General features: G+C 35.1%; 1 protein-coding gene, 2 non-coding genes and 1 pseudogene across 3 annotated transcripts; 2 read left to right on the plus strand and 2 right to left on the minus strand.

The window, feature by feature from the left end:
- Positions 1 to 578: 578 nt before the first annotated feature.
- Positions 579 to 8,279, minus strand: LOC145565236 (uncharacterized). The gene is made up of 13 exons (XM_081625304.1): positions 8,176 to 8,279; positions 5,889 to 5,946; positions 5,518 to 5,799; positions 5,349 to 5,420; positions 3,211 to 3,888; positions 2,973 to 3,110; positions 2,745 to 2,873; positions 2,283 to 2,656; positions 1,999 to 2,188; positions 1,815 to 1,907; positions 1,579 to 1,725; positions 1,351 to 1,454; positions 579 to 1,023 (listed from the first exon to the last, which is right to left on the minus strand). The coding sequence occupies exons 1-9, from the start codon at positions 8,277 to 8,279 to the stop codon at positions 2,050 to 2,052; spliced, it is 1,974 nt and encodes a 657-aa protein (XP_081481430.1). The 3' UTR covers positions 579 to 1,023; positions 1,351 to 1,454; positions 1,579 to 1,725; positions 1,815 to 1,907; positions 1,999 to 2,049.
- On the plus strand, positions 8,168 to 8,317 carry LOC145565744 (U1 spliceosomal RNA; annotated as a pseudogene).
- Positions 8,318 to 9,268: 951 nt separating this feature from the next.
- On the plus strand, positions 9,269 to 9,384 carry LOC145565890 (U5 spliceosomal RNA). Its single transcript, XR_014095249.1, has one exon. It is a non-coding gene; the product is annotated as a U5 spliceosomal RNA (small nuclear RNA).
- Positions 9,385 to 9,840: 456 nt separating this feature from the next.
- Positions 9,841 to 9,943, minus strand: LOC145565975 (U6 spliceosomal RNA). The gene has a single exon (XR_014095322.1). It is a non-coding gene; the product is annotated as a U6 spliceosomal RNA (small nuclear RNA).
- Between the last annotated feature and the right edge of the window lie 12,059 nt (positions 9,944 to 22,002).

The following is a 22,002-nucleotide window of genomic DNA, read 5'->3' on the forward strand; positions in this document are numbered from 1 at the left end:
CATCTACTTTCACGTAAGGCTTCAAGTCAAAAATTGGAACGAGGTCTTAAGGGATGAAGGTTTCATCCTCACCCCTTTCATTTTCACAAAGCCACTTCGCAAAGGCACTCACTCCTTTATGGAGGTAGCCGTCCAAATCGAATAGATTTGGGAAGTAAGCAGGGCAACAATTGTTGGTACCTCCATCCATGGCACTTCTGGGGATATACGTTGTTGTTCGGAAGTCGAGGGAATCGATTAATTGATCACGAAGGTGTTCCACAGGTATAGGGTACATTTGGTAGTATTCCGCATGGTTTCTATAGTAACTAGTACTATTGAAATCAAGCTCAGACTTTGAAGTAGCAATAAAGGGACCAAAGTAGAAGACGGGTAAGGTTGGGTGTGGAGTCATGGGCCTCCCCCCAACACTGGTGAGATTGTTGGACATTTAACTGAGTTGTGTGGAGTGAAAGTAGAAGGCAAAGGAATTTTAGTGAGGTTAGAGAGTTGGGAGAAGCTTTGCACCATAAAAAACAGAGTTGGGAGAAGCTTCATTATATTCTCCACCCTACTTATTGTTTGCATTGAATCAAAGATCCCTAAATATCAGAAATATCATTTATCCATCAAAAACAACCTACTGACATGTTACTTAGTAGACCTGAACAATGCCATTATGCATAGCTTTTCAAAAAAAAAAAAATAGTACTAAATTAACAGAGCCATATTACTACACACAGGCCCAAATTAAATGTAGCAATATTACTACATACATGCCCAAATGAGTTACATAAGAGGCCCAAAGTTCAAAATTATAAACCCTAGATACAGAAACAATCCAAGACAAAAAGGTACCATACATATAGCCGAAATGTTTTTTCGTTACTGAAACCAGTCAAGCTACGCTGTAATTTCAGAGTTAAGCCGCCTACACCCTCTACGATCTGCAGGCAGAATTTCATCCCATTTGTCCCTCACCTCATTGAATTCGTTGTTTGCATCGTGCAAGAACAGCTGCTGCCTAATGGTGTTGACCTTATCCTGTAACACCCACCAAAGTAAATAAGTCTAGTACAAAATCTACTTTGTACACGACTTTAAAGCATGGAAACATATCGGATCATATGCTCTGTCAAACCTGTGAGAACATACTTTGATGCAAGCAAGCATAAACACACCGCAAGAGTTGCTAACCAAGCATCACAAAAGACGATTAATTTCCAGAATAAAACCACAGATAGAAACTCTTCCTATTGCAACAAAGACTAAACGCAACCAACTCGCATACAATCTACACAGTTCACAGCAATATACACATAAAAAGGACATCTGTAACGAGAAAAGGGATGAATTTAATCCATGGATTACCAATCTGGTTGCTTAACCGAAAAAATTCTCTTCGCCCAATTTTGAATGTGCCCTAATTCCCACTGTGGATCATTTAACTGGACCATCACATCAACTCCCCTGATCTGTTGGATGTGTTTAAAAGCAACATCAGACTCAAATTAGTATGCACTATGCAAACGATCAACAAAAAATATTACTAATATGTATTTTTTAAGTAAAATTTAAAAATAGAAGAGAGGTTGTTACCAGCTCTGCTACAATGGCAGCATGTTCCTCAAAAGGATTCTCATACAATGAGTCGATAATCCAAATTTGGCGAGCCTTTAGCTAAAAGGCTAAGCACCATCAATGTTCACCATCTTCAGCTGCCAGCTCCAGCACTGGGATGAAAACCTAATGCAGAGAATGAAGAAATCAAGTAAACAAGATTACTTTGAAAACAAGTACATTATCATATCAATGATAATATCAATGATACTCACACATCTAATTTGGCTTAGAGGGATTGTGAGGAAGGATTTCCCCCACTTCCTTGCCAAATGCTCATAGTCCTTCTTCCCCAAGTTAAGCATCAACTACATAAGCACAGAACAAAGAAACATTAACCAACACATATTACTGAATAACGAAAATTGAAACTGAGTTCAACCATAATGAAAATGTTACCGCATATGACGGGTCCATTAAAATCCTTTTGCTTCGTCCCAGGAACTCTTTCTATGCCCATGATTTTGTGTACAGTTTAGTTGCCATCCGCACGTAATGATCACCAACCCGCGCTCTACCAGACAAAACCCGATAACAATCCCTCTGACTTGCATCAATGCCATCGCATTCAATTATCGTAGGTCCGGGACTAATAAGCGACAACATAAAAAAAATATAATTATTCATAATCTAAAACCAATGCCACTAAATTTTCTATATAATGAAGAATTTAAACGACTCACAGTGTATTATCCCTCAATTCCTTCCAACCACGAACAAAGGTCATCAAGCGCTTGTCCATCGGGGTAACAACAGAGGTCTTGCTTCTAGTGCGACAGTCACCAACCCCAAGAATGGGGGAATCCTCACTACTACAAGAATATTCCACATCCTTGTCCTTATTACCTGATACTGAATTAGTTTTTCTATTCATTTCAAAATCTGTCACGGTCCTGCTGGTATGTGTTTTGCTATTGTTTGAATGGACATTGCCCTTCTCATTGGTAGGGATCCTCGACTTCTCATTGCTTGCCTTCCCATTGCTTCCATTACCCAGAGCATTAGCCACAACACTCTCAACAGCACTAACTAGCTTTGTTGTCAATTGAGCTAGAAACTGACACACAGACAAGTTCACATTAGTATAAGCTTCGAGATAATAAACTGCAACACAGACAAGTTCACAACATAAACCGAAAACTTACCCGATCCAGGATACCAGTCATCATTTCATCACTAGTGCCATTTTTCTTGCCACCTCTGTCCTCTGTTACTACAGGTTGATCCTCCCTTTGTACCATAGGATGCTCCTCACCGTATGCAATATTCGCAGCCTATCAAGTTATATAGGATGCATTCAAAGCATTAGTAAAACCAAACTTAAACCAAACTTGATCAATGAAAACATCAACTAATAACAGTAAATTACTCACTGGCAACCTGTCGTACTCATTCTTCATCAACCTATCTTCACTCAAAGCTTTCTTCACCTCATCAGTCTTCCACACCTTCACCCTTGGGTACACGTCCCATTTCACCGGAACACGATGTAAGTGATCCAGATAAAAAATCTACATCACAAACGTAAACAAGAGATTTCATACACTTAATTAATGACTCCAAAAGAAGATTGACCAAAAAGAAGTAGGTAGACAAGTTGTTAACACTCACCATAACGAACAATAAACTATCCCCGCAACCAGATCTGAAACCATCTTTCTGAAACTTCCTTTGAAATCTATTTGCAGTGTCGCATACCCAATTGAACGTTAAGGTACACCAATCATACTTGTATGCCTCACTAGCAATTGTCAAGCTAGGAACTAATGACGCCGCCAAATTAGAACCATTAGTGGTCGTATAAACCACTTTCCCAAGCACCACAATTAAAAATGTAATCATAAAAAGCTCCTCGTCACCTTCATTTTCCAGGGGCACCGGCTTACCTGCACTATCCAACGGACACAACGCCGCCGAAGCAAATTTCAACGACACGATTGATTTGTCCTTATCAACCCCATACAAATTAAAAACACTACGCATCTTCTCCACCTTCTCCTCATCATCCGGATCCACATCCATGGGAACTGGTTCGGCTCCCATCGAAATCCCAAGGACTGAACTCACTTGATTAGCACATAGAGGTAAAATCTCTCCTTCCCCAAACACCACTGTACCATCAGCCCTAACTCTTGTCATCAACCAGTAGCAAAATTTCCTTGGTATATAATCCATGTCTAAATCGAGCAGCGCATCAAAACCCATTGTTGTCACTAGCTCCCCTCTTCTTTCATCAAAACAAGAAACAGACCGGCAAAAGGACTCAACTCTACAAACAATGTTGGGGTACTGAAACCAAAACAAAAATGCATCCAATCATTTCAAAATCAAACACATATAACTAACATTTTCAACTAAGAAAACTAAACAAATTAAGAAAAATGATGCATAATAAAGTCAAGTAAACAAGGAAGATACGAAAGCACACAAGGGTAAATCCTATTCAGTGCTATCTGAACTAGTCTGTGACTTTGATGCTCTGTGGATATTGTTATGCTATGTGACTTTTGAGAATCTAAGAATCATGATATAATCTTTTTTTTTTTTGTTTTTTTTTTTTTTTTTGCTTTTTTTGAACTCTTAAATTGCCTTTCTGGATCATGTAACTGTTGGTGCATAAGCTCTGTGAAAATTAAGGATGAAAGTGTGCTATCATGACCCAAGAAAAACCGAGAAAGTTTGTAGGTATGACAAAATGATGGTCAGGTTTGGTACGTTGTGTTCGAAAGCTTCGGGTTCCATTCAAACTACTGCAGTGGTGATACAAGCACTGCAGTTAGTTGAATTGCAAGTGGAGGAGAAGTTAGCAATGCTTGCAAAAAAGAGTGGTCAAGGTGTAGGAACACCATCATCAGTTTGTTTGGAGAAAGAAAAGGACTCAACCCCATCGACTAAAAGACAGGGTAGCTGTGAGGTTCATGGTGATAGCAATGATGACAATAGGGTAGCTGTTGAAGAACAAGATGTTCATGTGAAAGACCTACCCTTACCAAAGAGGCCAGCTCATCGCACCACTGATTCGAGGTACAAGTCATGTCTCGAGAAATCAAAGAAGGAAAAGACAACGAAGAACACACAAGGCAAGAACACACAACACAAGAACACACAAGGCAAGAACATGAATGTTTCAGAAGCCCAAACAACTGAACCTTCCTCAAATGGGGTAAATATTCCTTCAATTCTTCAATCCTTATTACTAATAAGGCATATTCTGAATTTGAGAAGCCTTAATTGTTATATTATACTTGCATCATATTGGTGTGTCTATGTTGGTATTTTGGTAGGCTGTATATGTGCAGATATATGTGTATATGTGCAGATATATGTCCAAAGGCCCTAATCAATTTAATGTGTAAAATTGGAACAATCATTGCACTTTTTTTAATTAACTCAGATTAATATGCAGCTGTGGAATCAAGTACTTAAAAGATGTCATTGAAGGCATATACAGGGGAATACAAGCTATAACCTTGACACAAAAGCAATCTCATCTAACCAAATAGGAAAATGAAACACAATATCAAGTTATATGGCAAAAACAAAAAGCCTTTCCACAGCATACTCCCATCATTCATCATAGACCAGAATATACAACAGAAACAACCAACCATGAAACAACAAGGCATGTACCCAAAAAGGCAACTACAACAAGGCAACTCATGATAATAGGCAACATAACCAACAACACATGATAATAGACACTCAATATAAGACAGAACATGTTCAAAAATTAACAAGACAAGTATTACCTTTCCTACATTGTCAAAGTGGGTCTTCAAAGACAGCCCTTTGCTTATTACCTTATTCCTTTTGCTTATTACCTACATTACATATCACAAGGCACAAAGTTCACAGAGTCGTCATATATCATACACATAAATCGTAATGGATGCAATTAAATAAGACAAAAAACTATACCTTCTGCCTCTTGTTTGCATGCTCATGTTCTTCGCCTTTCCTCTTCTTACTCTTCCTCATCAAAGTCTTAAGCAAGGTGTGCACCCCCGATTCCAAAGAAGAGGACTCCCCTACACTGTGCGTATTATTGGAACAATTATCATCATACTCTAACTCCGGATCATCAGTGACTTGCTTTCTATTCTTTGCCTTTGCTTCACCTACTTTGCATGTGCTAGCAGCCACAGTCTTGGAAGAAGGATCATTGACTTTCTTGAGAGGATCCTTGACATTCTTGGGATCCTGTCACCAAAACATTAGTTTCAGTACAGCACACATTTCAACCACAATACTCTAACAAATTTACTTGACAATCAGTAAGAATTGCTCACCACAAATTGTTTCCAGCACTTATTCTTCGTTCGCACAACTGTATTGTTTCTCATTTTTCTACCAAATCAGAGAAACAGGATCATCATAACCATGTACACAACAAGATATTGAAAAACAAAAATAACCACTGGGATAACAAGTTTAAACAGATTCACCTTCAATTTCATGGTTTCAAACCATACACAATTACTAAACCAAAAATGCTAAATACAGGAACATCAAATACACAATCTTTAAACGAGCCCTAATTCATTTCGTAAATACAGGAACATCAAATACACAATCTTTATACGAGCCCTAACTCATTTCGCGACTAATAAGATGATTCCCATAAAACCCAATAACATTGAAAAAATCCTAATTCAATCCTTACTCGAAATTGAACAAACCCCAACTTCAATTAGACCATAATATTCGAACTCAATGATAGCTTCAACACACAAAAAAAAAAAAATTGTACTTACTTAATTTAGCGCCTTTAGCTGCGGCAAGTCTTCACCGACGAGATTCACCTTTACAAGTTTGCGAATTCCGGCAAAGCTATAAAGCGAGAGATGCTGAGTGAGAGGAGGGAGTGACAGAGCGAGAGGAGCGAGGAGAGAGGAGAGAGAACGATAGGAGTGAGGGAGACAGAGAGAGGAGTGAATAAAAGAGGAGAGGGGTAATTTTTGGGAAATCAGAAGCAAAAGTACGAATACAATACACCAAACACTACCAAATACGTGAGAAAATACCGAAATACACTCAAAACGGGCTGACATAAAGTAGAACGGGAGCTGAGGTGGAATTCCACTCAGCTGAGCAAAATCCATGTGAAATGACTTTCTAGCCCCTTAAACTGCATTTATTCGTACCTAACGAGACTGCATTTGGAATGACTCCTACACTTGATCTTAGCCAAAAAGCCGAGAAAGGTATGATTTGTTTAGTCACAACTCCTGCCTTTTATTTCCAAATGTTGCAGTAGCTTAGTCTTTATTTTTTCAATGTGGCACAGCACTCCTTGTTTAGGGAGTTTTGTTCAAGCTCTTCACTGCAAACGTTACGCATAAGCTCAATATTATTTTTCTAACGTCATATATATGATAACTCTATTAAATATGGCTTTATTATTGTTTATTTTCATTATCCCACTTAAAATACGTATTTTACTATTATGCTGCTTACGCACTGGCTAGACCAATAGAGGTCTGACACCAAATGAATCAATCATTATTGATAGATTTGTCGAAGCATATGCTAGTATATCTTTCATATGAATTTTTTTGAATATCCACACTCCCTTGTAAGAAATTGTGTCCTTGACTCATGTGCAATTGTTGAATATAAAAATGGATCAAACTACTATGGTGATAATAATCCGTTTAATTGAGTCGTCATTATGCCTTTACTAGAGTGTACTACTGACCTTTGGCCTGATAACAAATCAGCCCAAAGCCCACTTAAACACTTCCTATAAGGTCACTCTATACAACACTTGGATCAATCAAGGAACAAGGCTTTGTAGTGGTCGACCATGAGGAGAGGAGTGAAATGAGTGGTTTGATTAAGGTTTAGGATATACAAGACACAATGCATTCAGTTGCTAGTTGCAAAACACTCTCTCTCTTGTTTAGTTGTGCATCTCCAAGAAATGTGGAAGATTTCTTCCTGGCGAACTAGCTTTGGTGGAGACCAGGCTTAGGATTGTACCTTCCAACTTTGAGGTTGGGGGTTCAATTTCCGCTAGAGACACTATGAGGGTGGAGATCCCTCACCCTTTCCCCCTTACTCTTAAAGTGAATGATCCGCAAATAACATACCAAAAAACCGTGAGGGTTGATGTACGCTCAGGTTCCTTCTCTTTACCTCCAAAAAGAGAAAAAAAAAAAAAAAAAAAAAAAAAAAAAGCTTTGGTGGAGGATTGATCGGAGTGTGTGGACCAAGTAGAGGGGCAACATTTGAGGCTCTTTTCTCCTGATTAGATAGCAATCACGCCTCAAAGGTTATTTTTAAATTGACTTCCCATATGGCAAAGCTAAATACAAACCAAGTTCACAAAGTTCGATTCTAGAACGAAATCAAGACAACATGACATTACAATATGACTTTACAATTCTGAGAAACATGACCCTATATTATATAAAGAGAACCTTTAAATTGCAACCTATAAATTGTCCACCTCTTTTTCAAGTTCTAAGACATCTTAGGATATGAGAATATTGCCTACATTATTAAAAGTGTGGAAATGAGAATAACAACATAGATTATAAAATGAAGGGATGGCATATGGGGAAACATACTTACCTGGACGGGGTCAATGGGCGATCAAAAAGGCCCATGGCCTCCATCGCACTTTGAGAGGGGTGCCTTCCTAACATCTCTTCCCAAAGAGGAAGAGTGTACGTCATAGTTTGTGACAGTGGGGGTCTGACCATTCTATTTCCAAATCTACGCTACAAAATGCAATATGACTAGCCCTCCATTTATAATTACCAACAAACAATTATCATTCAAAATAGGCAAATGTAACATGATTAGCCTTGCACTATACATTAATTTATGGGTTTCATAGAAGCTCAAAATAGGCAAATGTAACATTATTAGCCTCGCACTATACATTAGATTTTTGGTTCCACAAAAGCTATTAAGATGCAGTAAGTGCCTAATTGGCTATACAATGCTAACTCTATTTGGGGGTTCATTAAGTAGTAGTGATTCTAAAACAAAAGACAAGTGCACTATATTTTGGTTACATTATATCTACTGAAGATTACAAAATTCTTGCATGTAATGATATAGGAAATCAGTTAATAAATTATACCAACGGTCATCTACTCAACACAACTATTGCACAATCTCTTGCTATCATGAGGGTTCAGCCCAAATTTCCTAAAGGTATTTCAAGTGCCTATTCAGCAGAAAGTTCGAATTTACAACCAAGAAAATTTCAGATGCTACCTTTGTTCCTAAATGATAGTTACACATACTTGGCTACAGACCAAGAAGTTGGAGAGAGCGTGTAAAAGTTAAAATTTGTATAAGAAAAAGTTTGCCAAAATAGGGAAAAAAAAAGTGTAACCAACAAAAAAGAATGAACAAAAGTAGAAAGTGTAACCAGAAAAATGAACAGATCTAGTACATGCCTCCTTTTTAAAAAAAATTATAACAGCAAGCAAAGACATCTCTTGATTTGTGGGAATATTACACTCAGTCCAGAAAGAAGATAACAAAGTCTGCTTTTATTTTCAACACGCAGCCACACAGTAAGCACAGAGCAAACTATTCTTTCGCATAAGATATAAAGGATAGGCACAAAAGTCCCACATCAGTCCAGAAAGAAGGTCTAAGGTGGTCTTTGCTACATAAATAACAAAGCCTGCTATTATTTTAAACACGCAGCCATGCAGTGAGCACAGAGCGAACTATTCTTTCGCCTTTTACTAAAGAATACCGTGTGCTCGCTGCAATAAGTGGCATACGTTTATTTTTGGAGGGAGTTCTATGATGGAACTTCCCACAAGCCAAGTGTGAGTTTATTATAAACTATCAGCTCTCCACCCCTTTGATTATCAAAGATCAATTTTTGCAAATTGTTAGTTAATTTTTATATGCATGCTTCTATCACCTACTTAAAACTTTTATCAGTCTTGAAGTAAGCAAGAATTTATCAAGTTGTTACATCATCTTTGTGCAGGAGACTAGGAGTCATGCTATTCTTCTATGTTTCTATGAATCCTACCCTCATCTTGTTCAATAATTGTTCTGAGTGAAAACTGCACTCACCAAATATTTTGAGTTCCAAACAATAGATGCACATGAAAAAATTTCATACAGAAGTCTTCTGTACAGCACATCTTATGAAAGTAGACAATCTGGAGAACAAGAACCAAAAAAGGGTTACATGTCATTCCTTCCTTACCTGGAAACCAGATATATGAATATACCAGAAAATCCATGTCTATGAAAGCATCAAATTTGGACCATTTCTCGATTTGCGCGTGTCATCCTTGCACAGGGGCCCATGCTAATCGTCTATGTATCGTTTCAATTTTATCAGATGTCTCTGAGAGACAATGCTAAACCAATGCAAGTACATTAAAAATATAGAGGTGTCTTCACATACTTTTAATGTGGGACTTATAATTAAACATGTTATTACTCAAAATTCAATTGTCCAGCAAACTTTATACAGATTATTTTGTTCACGGGACAAAACTTAAAGTACCAAGGCTAACCACATCTCATAGGATACTCCTCCCATTTCATTGAAATTTTTATCCAATATTCCTAATACAACACCATCTGAGTGACTTCCAATGGTGGACCTGTATCTTGGAAATATTCCAACAAATCTTGTATAGTTACGTCTACAATGGAATCTAAATGTATTGCTCTAAGAAGAATGATAAAAATATGTGCTAGCATATATTCTAATGTGGAGGCGCTCCTCTGATTGCACTTCTTTGTAATTCCTCAAGCTATGATAACCGCCATTGCAAAAGTTATGCCAACAAGGGGAAGAAAACAACACATTCATTTGAGGCATATGCCTACTAAAGGTTTGTTGTCGAATGAGGTGATATCACTAAGAAATGTAACATTGCATATTCGATAACTAAAGTTGTAATGGACTCGGATCAGTCAAGCAACATTTAACACAGAACGGTAAATCAGTAACAAAGTTCGGGTAAGATTAGTTTGAATCTTTATTAAATCAAATGCTCAAAGGTTTACACAAAACAGTGAGGTAGTTCACTACTCTCCTATTAGTGACTTAAGGTCACAACTCTCATAATAGTAACGTGAGGTGACAAATCTCCTTAAATATTCATTCCAAATTCCGCCTACCTTTTCCTTTCCCCTTTTCTCTACTTATAATAAAGCTACAGATTATTAACCTAAAAAATATTAGACTATCCATAGTGCCTCTGCTTTAGGTTAGTTTATTACATTATTGGTTGGGTCCTCAAACTGGTTTATAATCTGCACTCAATTCTTAGACTCGGTAGCATTGATCTCTAATCCAACTCTTGAATAGGCCAAAACTAAGAGCAAGCTGTCGTGAGAGTAGTTGCTCATTTGTGAGGATAGGTATTCCCTTCAGAGACTTAACCATGGTAGAAAAACTTAGCAGTTTGTCATGGGAGGTAATTGACTTTTGGGTGAAGTGGTGTCCACATTGGGATTACAAGTGTGCAAATTGCAAAATGAAAGGAATGAGGATAGTTTGGTACTTTGGTATGAAGGCTTGTACAAGGCTGACATACGTTTGAATGATCGAGTTGTGAATTGAGGACTTAGAGCAAATTTAGCCCCCATGTGACATCATTTTTGGTGGTCCTTGTTGAAAATAATGTCATCAAATTATTGTTAAGATCTTACTAAGACTTGTCCAAGTTTATCAATTTAGCCATAAGACCCAAATTTATGACATATTATTTTTTTTTATCTCTTTATATTTTCTATATAATAACAACATTAATAAACAAAGCTTGATGTGGGTCCCAATCTCAAATCTTAAGTTGAGTCTTGGAATTTCAAGACTCAACTTGAAATTTAAGAAGAAAAAATAGGAGAAGTCTTAACATAAGTTTTAAAACTCAAGATGATGATGTCACCCCAAGTCTTCTTGGGACTAAACTTGCTCTTAAAGGGTAGAGAAATGTGGGTTAAAAGATTAAAGAGAAAGATGGGGCATAATAATAGAGTAGTCAATCTTGACCCACTTCAAATGAAGATATTTTATTGTCCTTATCTTTATCCTTATCTCGATTCACCATACCAAACACTTGGTAAAATGAATTGAAGAAAGAGAAAAAAAATAAAACAATTGAGGATATTTTAGTAAATTTTATTCAATATCCCAAACATTAATTTTTTTTTTCTTTTTTTTACAACCAATCAAACAATATCCCACTTTATTCATTACAAACAAATGAAGACACATTTTATATTCCATGTCTTATCAATTAAATTCTCTTTTCTTATCTCTATCCCTCGTACCATATGCAATGTGAGCTTACCAAAAAGCTATTGATGAAATTGATGTCTTACCAAAAAAAAACTACTTGTATGTTAAACACAACAAATAGTAAAAATCAACAAGTCCTCGTAACCTCAAAGAGCTCATACGGCTTCGAAACTTCACGACAACAATTGAGAGGGGAGTGAAACCTAACCACCACCCAGAACTTAGCCCCGAGCTCCTAAATCCAAATTAGCCCAAAGGATGAAGTGGATGGAAACCCCCCAAAAGATATAGAGCTCATATAGAGTATTATGATTATAAAACAACGATTCTTGGGTCGATATAACCCGAATTTTTCCTTAATAATGTTCGGGCTCAGATATAATCGGGTTTGAGAGCACAATTTTTTGTTCTAGAAAAAAACTGTTTTCGGTTTTTCAGGTTGGGTCAATGATCAACCGGTCAATTTCTAAATTACTTCGCAATATTCCCCAAATACAAAAACTTTTTATTAAACCAACAAAAAAAATTAAAAAATTCAGAAAAAACAATAGAATAATAGAATAATCAGTATAGAAATAGCATCATACCGATCATAGAATAATTAACAATAATTGCACCCCAAAAACCATTTATAATGGGATTAAAATAGCATATAAATAATTGAACAAAAGCAGGGGAACGAAGGCAGTAGATTACCTTAACACCAAATTCTCCATAATTAATACAGTAGTTTGAAAGTGATTAGTTGTGGAAGACCCTCAAACATTGAGCATTTGAGCGGAATCAATCCCCATCAAATTGAATCAACAAGCAAATTAAGTTCATTTGATATTGTGTTTTTTTTTTTTTTTCTTCTTGTTTCATCATTTCTTTTAGAAAATAAATTGTAATTTGTAATGATTGTGGTTTTACTGTTTTAGCAAGATGATACAATGACGACTGTTTAAGTGTCTAGTCTAATCAACGCAATGCTCCCTCTTTGGAAAACAAAAAGGCGGGGGTCTTTGGAAGCCTCACTATTGGTTAATGGTTAATTTCCAATTAGGGAATGTGTTAGAATTGTCGGACCATGTTACATTGTTACATACTCACTTCGTGTTTTTTTACTATTCAAACAATGGTTTTAATTTGAATAATATTATACATTAATTTTCCTAATAAAGTTAAAAAAATAAAATAAAAATAAATTTTATTTTTTAATAATAATTTCATTTCTACAAAGGTAATTTCATTTCAACTATAAGAGAAGGTATTGCGTGCGTACGAACTATTTGTACGGGAGGCTTAGTTGATATATTTTACAAGTCGGCTGATATGTTTTATGTGTTGGCTGATATGTTTCATTTATTGGCTAATATGATTTTTGGATTGACTCATATATTTCTTTTGTTGGCTGATATATTTTTTTTTTCTTTTGTTGGCTGATATCAAACATAATAATTTGGCTTATATGTTTCTTTAGTTGGCTGATATATTTATTTTGTTGATTAATATATATATTTTAATTGTTGGCTTATTTTTTCATTTTGTTAGCTGATATGTTTATTTTGTTGGCTTACCTGTTGCTTTTGTTGGCTTATACGCTTTATTTGTTGGCTGATACGCTTCATTTGTTGGCTGATATGTTCCTTCTGTTGGCTTATATGTATCTTTTATTGGCTGATATACCTCTCTCGTTGGCTTATATGTATCTTTTGTTGGTTGATATACTCCTCTTGTTGGTTTATATATATCTTTTACTAGCCGATATACTTCTTTTGTTGGCTTATATGTATTTTTTATTGGCTGATAAGTTCATTTATTTGTTGGCTGATACGTTTTTATTATAGTCTTTAATACTAAGTGATATGAAATATCAATTGGCTAATATACTACTAGTATTAATTACCTTATGTACAAAGTATAGAAGTACAAAATATTTACATTTCATTTTCTCTCCTCTTTCCCCTTTTTCCTCTCTTCTTCCTCACTCATGTAATCAAGTTGGCTGATATTCTCAATAATCACGCCCCTCACTCCCTCTCTTTCTCCTTCAACCACCGAACCCAACCACCACGGCACCACCATTCTCCTTCCTGCCGCAGCCCCCACACACCACCGTTGGCTGAGAAGTATAACTATACATCGAGCAATGGTGGGTTCGTTGACTTGATGAAGATCAAAGTAGCTGCTCGTCAAATTTCATATCATACCCTTTTTCATACAATCCATTCTTGCTTTTTTGTTGCCGTTCGTCTTCATCGAGCAATGGTAGGTATGATTTTGTATTTTTTTTATTTCATTATTTTCTGGATCTTGGTTTTGATTTCACACCACCGCAGCTAACCACCCGCAAATCGCCCGCAAATTGCAACAACAAATTTCGATTGCTAATCGGCGAAGCGCAAACCAGAAATTATATCCTCCTTCGCTTTCAAACAGAGCAAATCATCAAATTTGATGAACTTATGATTGTTTTATGCAATATAATTGATGTGAATTTCTGATTTTAGTTATAATTTTGATATGGAAAAAGGAGGAGCAGAGGAGAGAGAAAGAGAAGGGAAGAGAAGAAGGAGAGAGAAAGGGAAAGGAAGAGAGTTGAGCGGTAGCCGCACGAACTGGGTCCGCACCCAACAGTTTGGCAACTATAATATGGTGAATCAAACAAGGTCCTACTAGGGGTGAAAGTTCGGTTTTCGGTTTGGTTTTTTGCCCAAATCGAACCACCATATTTCGGTTTCTTAATTTTGCAAACCACACCGCACCACTTTAACTTTGAAACCGAACCAAACCAAACCACTTAAATTTCGGTTTTCTTAAAAAAAACCAAACAGCATCGAATTTGACTATCAAGCATCATAAACATCAAATTTTGCTAAAAATTCGAACCAAAACCGAACCAAACCAAACCAATCCATACAAACATAATTAAACCATCAGATTTTTACAAAAAATGATGAAATTCACCAAAACAAGTACGAATTTTACCAGAAATCAAATCATACAAATGGATTTATAAAAAATAAAAAAATAAAAAAAAACAAGAAAACAAACCTTTTAATCCAAAAATGGCCTTTTCATCTCGAATTTGTATAAAACGGCCAAATTCGACCATGAGAACTCTAGATCTAGAGTTTTCATGGTCGATTTTGACCATTAAAACCTGTATTTTGGCCAAATTTTGCGAATTTTGTTACGAAAACCCCAACTCACAACTCGCAACTATCAAGTAAAGGTGTGTTCGCAAGGAAGGTCGCGAGGGAGGTCGTGACTGATGAGGAAGGTCATGACTAGTGAGGGAGGCAGGGAGAATCTAGTGAGGTGGTGACTGGTGATTTGGTGAGGGAGGCATGGAGAATCTCAAATCTTAACAACTAAACTAAGAAGAAAATAAGAAATGAAAAAGGAAAGGGGAAAGAGGCGGATGAAAAATAGGGTTTAGTTTATATATGAAGGGGAAATGGGCTGGGGTACTTGGGCTTGTATAATTCGGTTTCAAAATTCGGTGTTCGGTTTTTAGAAGGCACAAACCGAATCCAAACCGAAATATTTCGGTTTTGGATTTTTGAAACCGATCCAAACCAAAAACCGAAAAAAACCAAACCAAATTGTTAATTCGGTTTGGTTTGGTTCGGTTTTCGGTTTTAAACCGTATTACTTTCACCCCTAGGTCCTACTCCCCTAGATTAGTCCATACATTGCACAATTCAAGTAGTTTTTAGTTTTTACTCTGTAAAAAAAAAAAAAAAAAAAAAAGAGAGGGTGTTATCACAATCTAATATATATATATATATATAAAGGGGAGTTTTTCCAAGAGATTTTAGAGAGCCACATAGGATTTTGTTATTTAAAAAAAAAAATAGAGCGTCACATATTTATGTGTGCCACGTAGGATGAAATAAAAACAATAAAATGAAAAATTAAAATTATCATACTAATCTAATGATTTATCTAAGTATTTCAAATAAAATATGTTAATCCTTTAAAAAATTATTAATTCTATCCTACCATTATCTTTCTACGGTTCAAAAAAAAAAAAAAATGAAAAATTCAAATTATCATACTAATCTAATGATTTATCTAATTATTTCAAATAAAATATGTTAATCCTTTTAACAAGTTTCACGGACTTTCAAAAAAGTGATATTAAAAAAAAACATAATTACAAAAAATCATAATATATGATTATTGTTATCCCAAATATCCAAAATTACGTAAAAATTGTAATATGTATAAAAACAAAAAATAAATAAAAAAAAATATTCATATAGATAATAACTAAAAAAATGATAAAATTTTAAATTAACAAGATAAATTACCATGACATATTCATGTGATTGGTGTCGTTAATAAAAACAACATTGATATGGATAACAATTAAAAAGGATTTTATAAAGAATGATAAGATTTATGTAGAGAAGATATGATGTATTGTATTTCCTTATAAATAGGCCTTAATTTAATTCATAATACATAGAAAAATATTAATTGTTTCTTTTCATAGTCGGAGATCCCAAGATTCATGGCTACACAAAGTGAAATTTATAATACCTTCGAGGATGCAATATTTATAATACCTTCGAGGATGCAATGGTAAACAAAGATACAACTAAGGTTGGAGATGGAAAAAAATTAATCTTGTCATTGTCATTGATCGGATGAACAAGAAATATGTACCAGAATTACAAAGAAACGATATACTCTACACACTACATATTTAGGGCTGAAAAAGGGAATAGAATAATCCTGTCAGCGTCATTCACAGGAGACACAAGATACATAAATCAAAACTGCAAAAAAAGAATAGAGTACTCTGCATAGATGTGTAGAAGAGAGAATTCTATTTGAAGCACACATTGTTTTTTTTTTTTTTTGTTAATATAATAATAATAATAATGATGATAATAATAAATGTCAAAACAAATCTAAAATAATATTAAAAATAAAGCCGTGCAACACACGGGCTTCACACCTAGTTTCATTAATTTGTAAGGATACTTCGGTAGTTTATGTGATCTCGTAACTTCAGTAAAAAAACATAAGAAATAAATTTATGTCATAAATAGGTAGCATCGTTTTTTAAAATTTATGGGCCTTAGGCATAATGTAAGAACAGGGTCCCTTACTTAAACAATTTTTTTATACGCAATAAATTTAAATAAAAGACAATGAAAGTAACTTATATTATTTAAATAATAAGGGCATGTTCTCATACGTTTATTTTCAGTTCAGTTTAGCTTAGCTCTAATAAGTTCAGTTCAGTTTAGTTTATGTCTAATGATATTACTAATGATATAAAGCCAAATTTCATTCTTTTAAGCTCTTATTACAACAATGACAATAATAATAATAATAATAATAATAATAATAATAATAATTAATAATAACATTTAGTAATAATAATAATAATATTGATACAATTCATTGTTCAAATGGTTATATTTTTTTGATACACATTTTCATAATCGGTTAGTTCTTCGTCCTCTTCGAAAAGAAAATATTTAAATTATATAGTATATTTTTCTTAAATATTTTAATATGTATATTTGTATATACACATATGTATAATAATAAATAATCAAAGATCACTAATCCATAGTTAAAAATCACTAATTAATAAGTTTAGTTCAGCTCAGCTCAGTTCAGTTCAGTTCAGCTGAGTTCAGTCAATGAGAACAGGCCCTAAGTTTCCATACACAATACTTGTAAGAGCAACTCCAATAGCAGACTAACTTGACAATTAGCTTGCCATGCCACATAAGCTTTTAAGCTAATCATCATTAACTACTTTTTACTCCAACGACCAGCTATTAGCTTAGTAGTAATTGTTGGATGGAAAATACATGAAAAGAGCTTAATTGGTGCAATGAGCACTTTATTTTGGCAAGTTTAATTCCCAAGCAAATTAGCTTTAGCCAAGCTAATTGAGTTTTCTAACTCCAATGGTCAAGCTAATAGCTAAAATTTTATTGAAATTACAAGCAAATCCCTAGCTACAACCACTCGAGTTGCTCTAATAACTTTGCATAGTATTATCTAAATATCTTAACCGTTGCCATAAGCCTATAATATCAATTAGCCAAAATTCCCGTAAAAAAATAGCCAAAATTAAAAGGCTTGAATTTCGGTAATTGAGTAAATATAAAACGGTGTAATTGGAAAGATTAATATTTTGGAGCAAATACTCATAGAAACCGGAAGATTAGAAGAATAAGTGAAGAGGTTATATTGCATTTTAGTCTCCATCTAATTGACAACTAAGTAATTTAATGTTAATTGCTAACTAAATGCAGTAATTATCAAAAAGTAGCTTTTTTTAAACGAGTAAAAACTACATAGTAAAAAATTCTACAACAATGCAAACTGTGTTTTTTTTTTGCCCCTTTCTGGCGTGGGCCCTAGGCGGTCGCACTCGAGGCCTACCCTCAGGGCCGGTTTTGTAAATAACTTAGTTTAGGTGAGAAAATTTTCATAAAAAATCCATATAAATTCATTCAATGTAAGCCAAATGACTATAACATACCCTTATTTAAAAAATAAATTAATGAATTAATATGTTAGTCATGTTGTAGCTCTGCCAAGGATTTAGTTGAACATGCGTTTTGACTGCCCATGACCTTAGATCTTATTGTTGCTTTGCACAACTTTGCCAAGGACTAAGCGGATCAACCATACTAGGTTCCTAGATTTTGCATCATTTCAAGAATGCCTACTCCACCTCTTGTTAGGAAATTAGGGTGTAATTGTGTTTGATTAATGCGAAACAAGTCAATGAAAAATAAGGAGAAAAGCAATAAAGAAGATAAACAAAGAATACAAGGATTTACGTGGTTCGGTCAAATTAGACCTACAGGTAGGGGAATCAAGAGCTTCTTCACCATAATGAAGAAAGAACGAAAGAATAATACAAGGAGTCCTAAATCTAATGGCTCAAAAGGTATGATATAATTGATAAACTAAAGGGTCCTTTTATAACACAAGGAAACCCTAATAAAAACCCTAAATTGTTCCCCAAGTATATTCAAATAGCCGTTATAGAAAAGATATAATTTTAGGAATTGAAATATTCCATAAATTATCCAAGAAGAACCAAACTACCAAGCTATAGCTCGGCAACTAGCTCATGCCTGCTGTAAGTCCTCATATGGCCGAGCTATAGCTCACTCGCATAGAGCTATAACTTGCAGTCTCATTGCAAATTTACAGCTTCTTCAGGATTTCGTAAAACGACTATAAATTTCTATCGGATTAGGCATATGACCTATTGTTGGAAAGATCTTGAACCAAGCTAACACCCCCAACTTGAATCACCTCAAAATCATTTATAGTTTGAGTTATATCTGCGTTCAAGGTCAGCCCTACTAAATTTCGAGTCACAATTTAACATCTCTGAATCCCCACATACCACACATGCCCCAATAATCCCTAACTATTTTTTCTTCAATCCGCTTGAGTTATTGTTTTTGCAAACTACCTACTTAGGAAAGCTCTCCCTGTAGGGTTGGGGGTCGCGTTCCTTGTTGTTTTTTTTAAAGCGGAAGTTCACCTACTTACTTAGGGAAAGGAATGATTGGGGGGCATGGGCTTACAGATAAGGATGGTGTTGCTACTCCCGCGAAACATTCAGCACTTCTTCTACTCCATGTTAAAAATCGTCCTCCTAATCATGCAAAAAGTTTATAATAAATTTGTCTGCTCAATGTTAAGTTATTATTAGGGCCTTATAAATAATTGCTAATATTCTCGTCAATTTAATTTGAGTCCAATGATGGGTATTTAAACGTTAAACTACATCATAAGTTGCCTTAAAAACTATATTACAAGTAGAAAACTAGGTTGGGTCCCATACAATGCATGGTGTATAATTTCACTACAAAATAGACAAAATTAACCCCATTTAATTGTATTTTGTTAATTTTAATCACAAACTTGGTGTGCAAGCAAGGAAGAAGTACTAATCAAGGTCTGTGAAGTATGGCCAAATACATAACATGGCATTATTGTAAATAAAATGCAACTTTTGGTGTAACTAGATGAGGAATTGGAGGGAAAATTAGAATTGCATAGTAAAATTTTATAATGGCATGGGACCCACAACTGAATAAAAAAACAATGGGAAAAACAGTGGGGCCATTAGATGATAAAAAATCTAAAAATGAATTTTTTTTTAATCTTTTTTATCTTTTCTCTTTTCTTTCTTAACCTAATTTACTCCTCTCTCCTCAATCTATCTCCTCAATTGAAGTAGCTTTATTTTTTTTTTCAATGAATTTCTACTTAATTAGTTATTGTTCTATAAGGATATAATTTAGGAAAAATTACTTCTAATAATCCAATCTTTGCCCGGTTCTCCTAAAATACACCAACCTTTTGATTATTCCAAATTAAACCAACCTTTACTCCCCATGTTCCCATATTGTACCAGGTTGACAGGTAAATGGCTACAATAGTAAACCTTTTATTCTTTACCTCTCTTAACCTTTACACGATTAATTTCCCTCCTAAAGTTAATCTCCCTCCTAAAGCCCCAACTACTTGGGTCTCCATCACCATTAACTTCTAAGCTCGCCGACCTCACTCTCCATCAAAATTTACTGCGTTCCCCTTTATTTACTCAATTGCGTAGGTCTATCTCCTCCATTTACTGCACTCAATTGCTTCACCTACATTTGTGTAGACACCTAAAAATGTCTCCCCAAAACCAAACCCGATGATGAACAATCTTTCACCGCCATTATTGGTCGGGTTGAGTATTTTATATTTAGAGTGCTTAAATCCATGTTCATTCAATACATTTCATAAACCAATCCATTTCCTAGCTCATTTCCCTAAACCATAACTTACTTTCCATTTTTCGTATCCACATCACAAAACCGCAATAATTTTGATCCAATTATTATTTGGTTGGATATGCCTTTCAATAAGATTTCCAACAATATATCATAAGCCCAATTCCGATTTAAAACGAAGAAGATATGAGCAAAATATTAAACTCGGCCCAAAATCGACACCCTTTCACTAAAACGGCCATATCTTAAAATCTACAAATGATTTTGACCCGATTCCAATTGGGTTAGAAATTGGACTTGATAAGCTTTCAAATGATATATTATATGCCTTATTCCGAGTGACGGATCAAACGTTACTGTGGTTTTAAAAACGCGTAAAAAACTGGAATTACCGCGCAGCAGCTAAAATGTCGCGATGCGGCAAGAACTGATGTGGCACGGTGCATAATGCCGTGACACGGTACTCTGCATCGTGTCACGGTGCCGTTTTCGTGTATTTTCTGCATTTTCTCACGCATTTCGAAAAAAAAGTACATCGTGACATGGCGCCATGTGTCGCGCCACAGTGGACTTTGCCGCGTCACGACATTTTCTGCCGTGTCACGGTACCTGTGCCGTGTCACGGGATTTTCCCGTGTTTTCTCCGCGTAAAACCTGCACGCGTTTTATAAATTTAGGGCAGCTATAATACCGCGACACGGCATTTTCTGCCGTGTCACGGCACGTTTTGTCGTGTCGCGGTAACCTCTGCCGTGTCACGACGACCCAAAACTAGGGTTTTATCTTTTTTGAGTTCCTTGTGTTCCCTCTACTCATTTTCTCTATAAATACCCCCTCCTTTCTTCAGTTCGAGGCACCAAATCATTCTCTCTTCCTCTCTTCTAAACCAAAAATCATTCTCTTCTCTCTCTCTCATACTCTAAGCCTTAAACTTATATTCCTATTTACATTATTCCTTCCCTAAGCACTCCAAGGAGTCCATATTTAACCCGAGGTTCCGTCCTTAAACCAATGCGTGAAAGGTATAATTAACTGAGGGTTTGGATCAAATCAACTCTACTTTTAATTTAATTTAATTTAATTTAAATTTGATTTATATTTTTATTGAAGTTACTAATTTAACAATTTATTTATGATGTAGCAATTTTAAGGAACGTGCGTAATGTGAGTAATTAATTAATTTAATTACTTATTTTATTTTTATATTGCTAGTATCATGATTAGGTTAATTTATATTTGATTTGACTAACGTTATTATGGTTAAATTGCTTCCAATATTAATGTTTATTCTTTTTTTTTTTTTTTTATGATCACAATATTGCATGTTTAAAAGGTATATGTAATCGAAAATCACGCCTAATAAGATAATTTGGACGACTGGCTTAGGTT

The sequence above is a fragment of the Chenopodium album genome, chromosome 10 (genome assembly GCF_948465745.1).
Source record: "Chenopodium album chromosome 10, dcCheAlbu1.1, whole genome shotgun sequence".
NCBI classification, from domain to species: Eukaryota; Viridiplantae; Streptophyta; class Magnoliopsida; order Caryophyllales; family Amaranthaceae; genus Chenopodium; species Chenopodium album.

What these genes read in the sequence shown, in the direction of transcription:
- LOC145565236 (XM_081625304.1), bottom strand. Translation starts at nt 8,279, where the DNA reads ATGACGTACACTCTTCCTCTTTGGGAAGAGATGTTAGGAAGGCACCCC. An exon ending in ACTTTGACAATGTAGGAAAG is followed by an intron (nt 3,889 to 5,348) that starts GTAATACTTGTC and finishes TTTTGGTTTCAG; the next exon opens with TACCCCAACATTGTTTGTAG. An exon ending in ATGAGTACGACAGGTTGCCA is followed by an intron (nt 2,874 to 2,972) that starts GTGAGTAATTTA and finishes ATAACTTGATAG; the next exon opens with GCTGCGAATATTGCATACGG.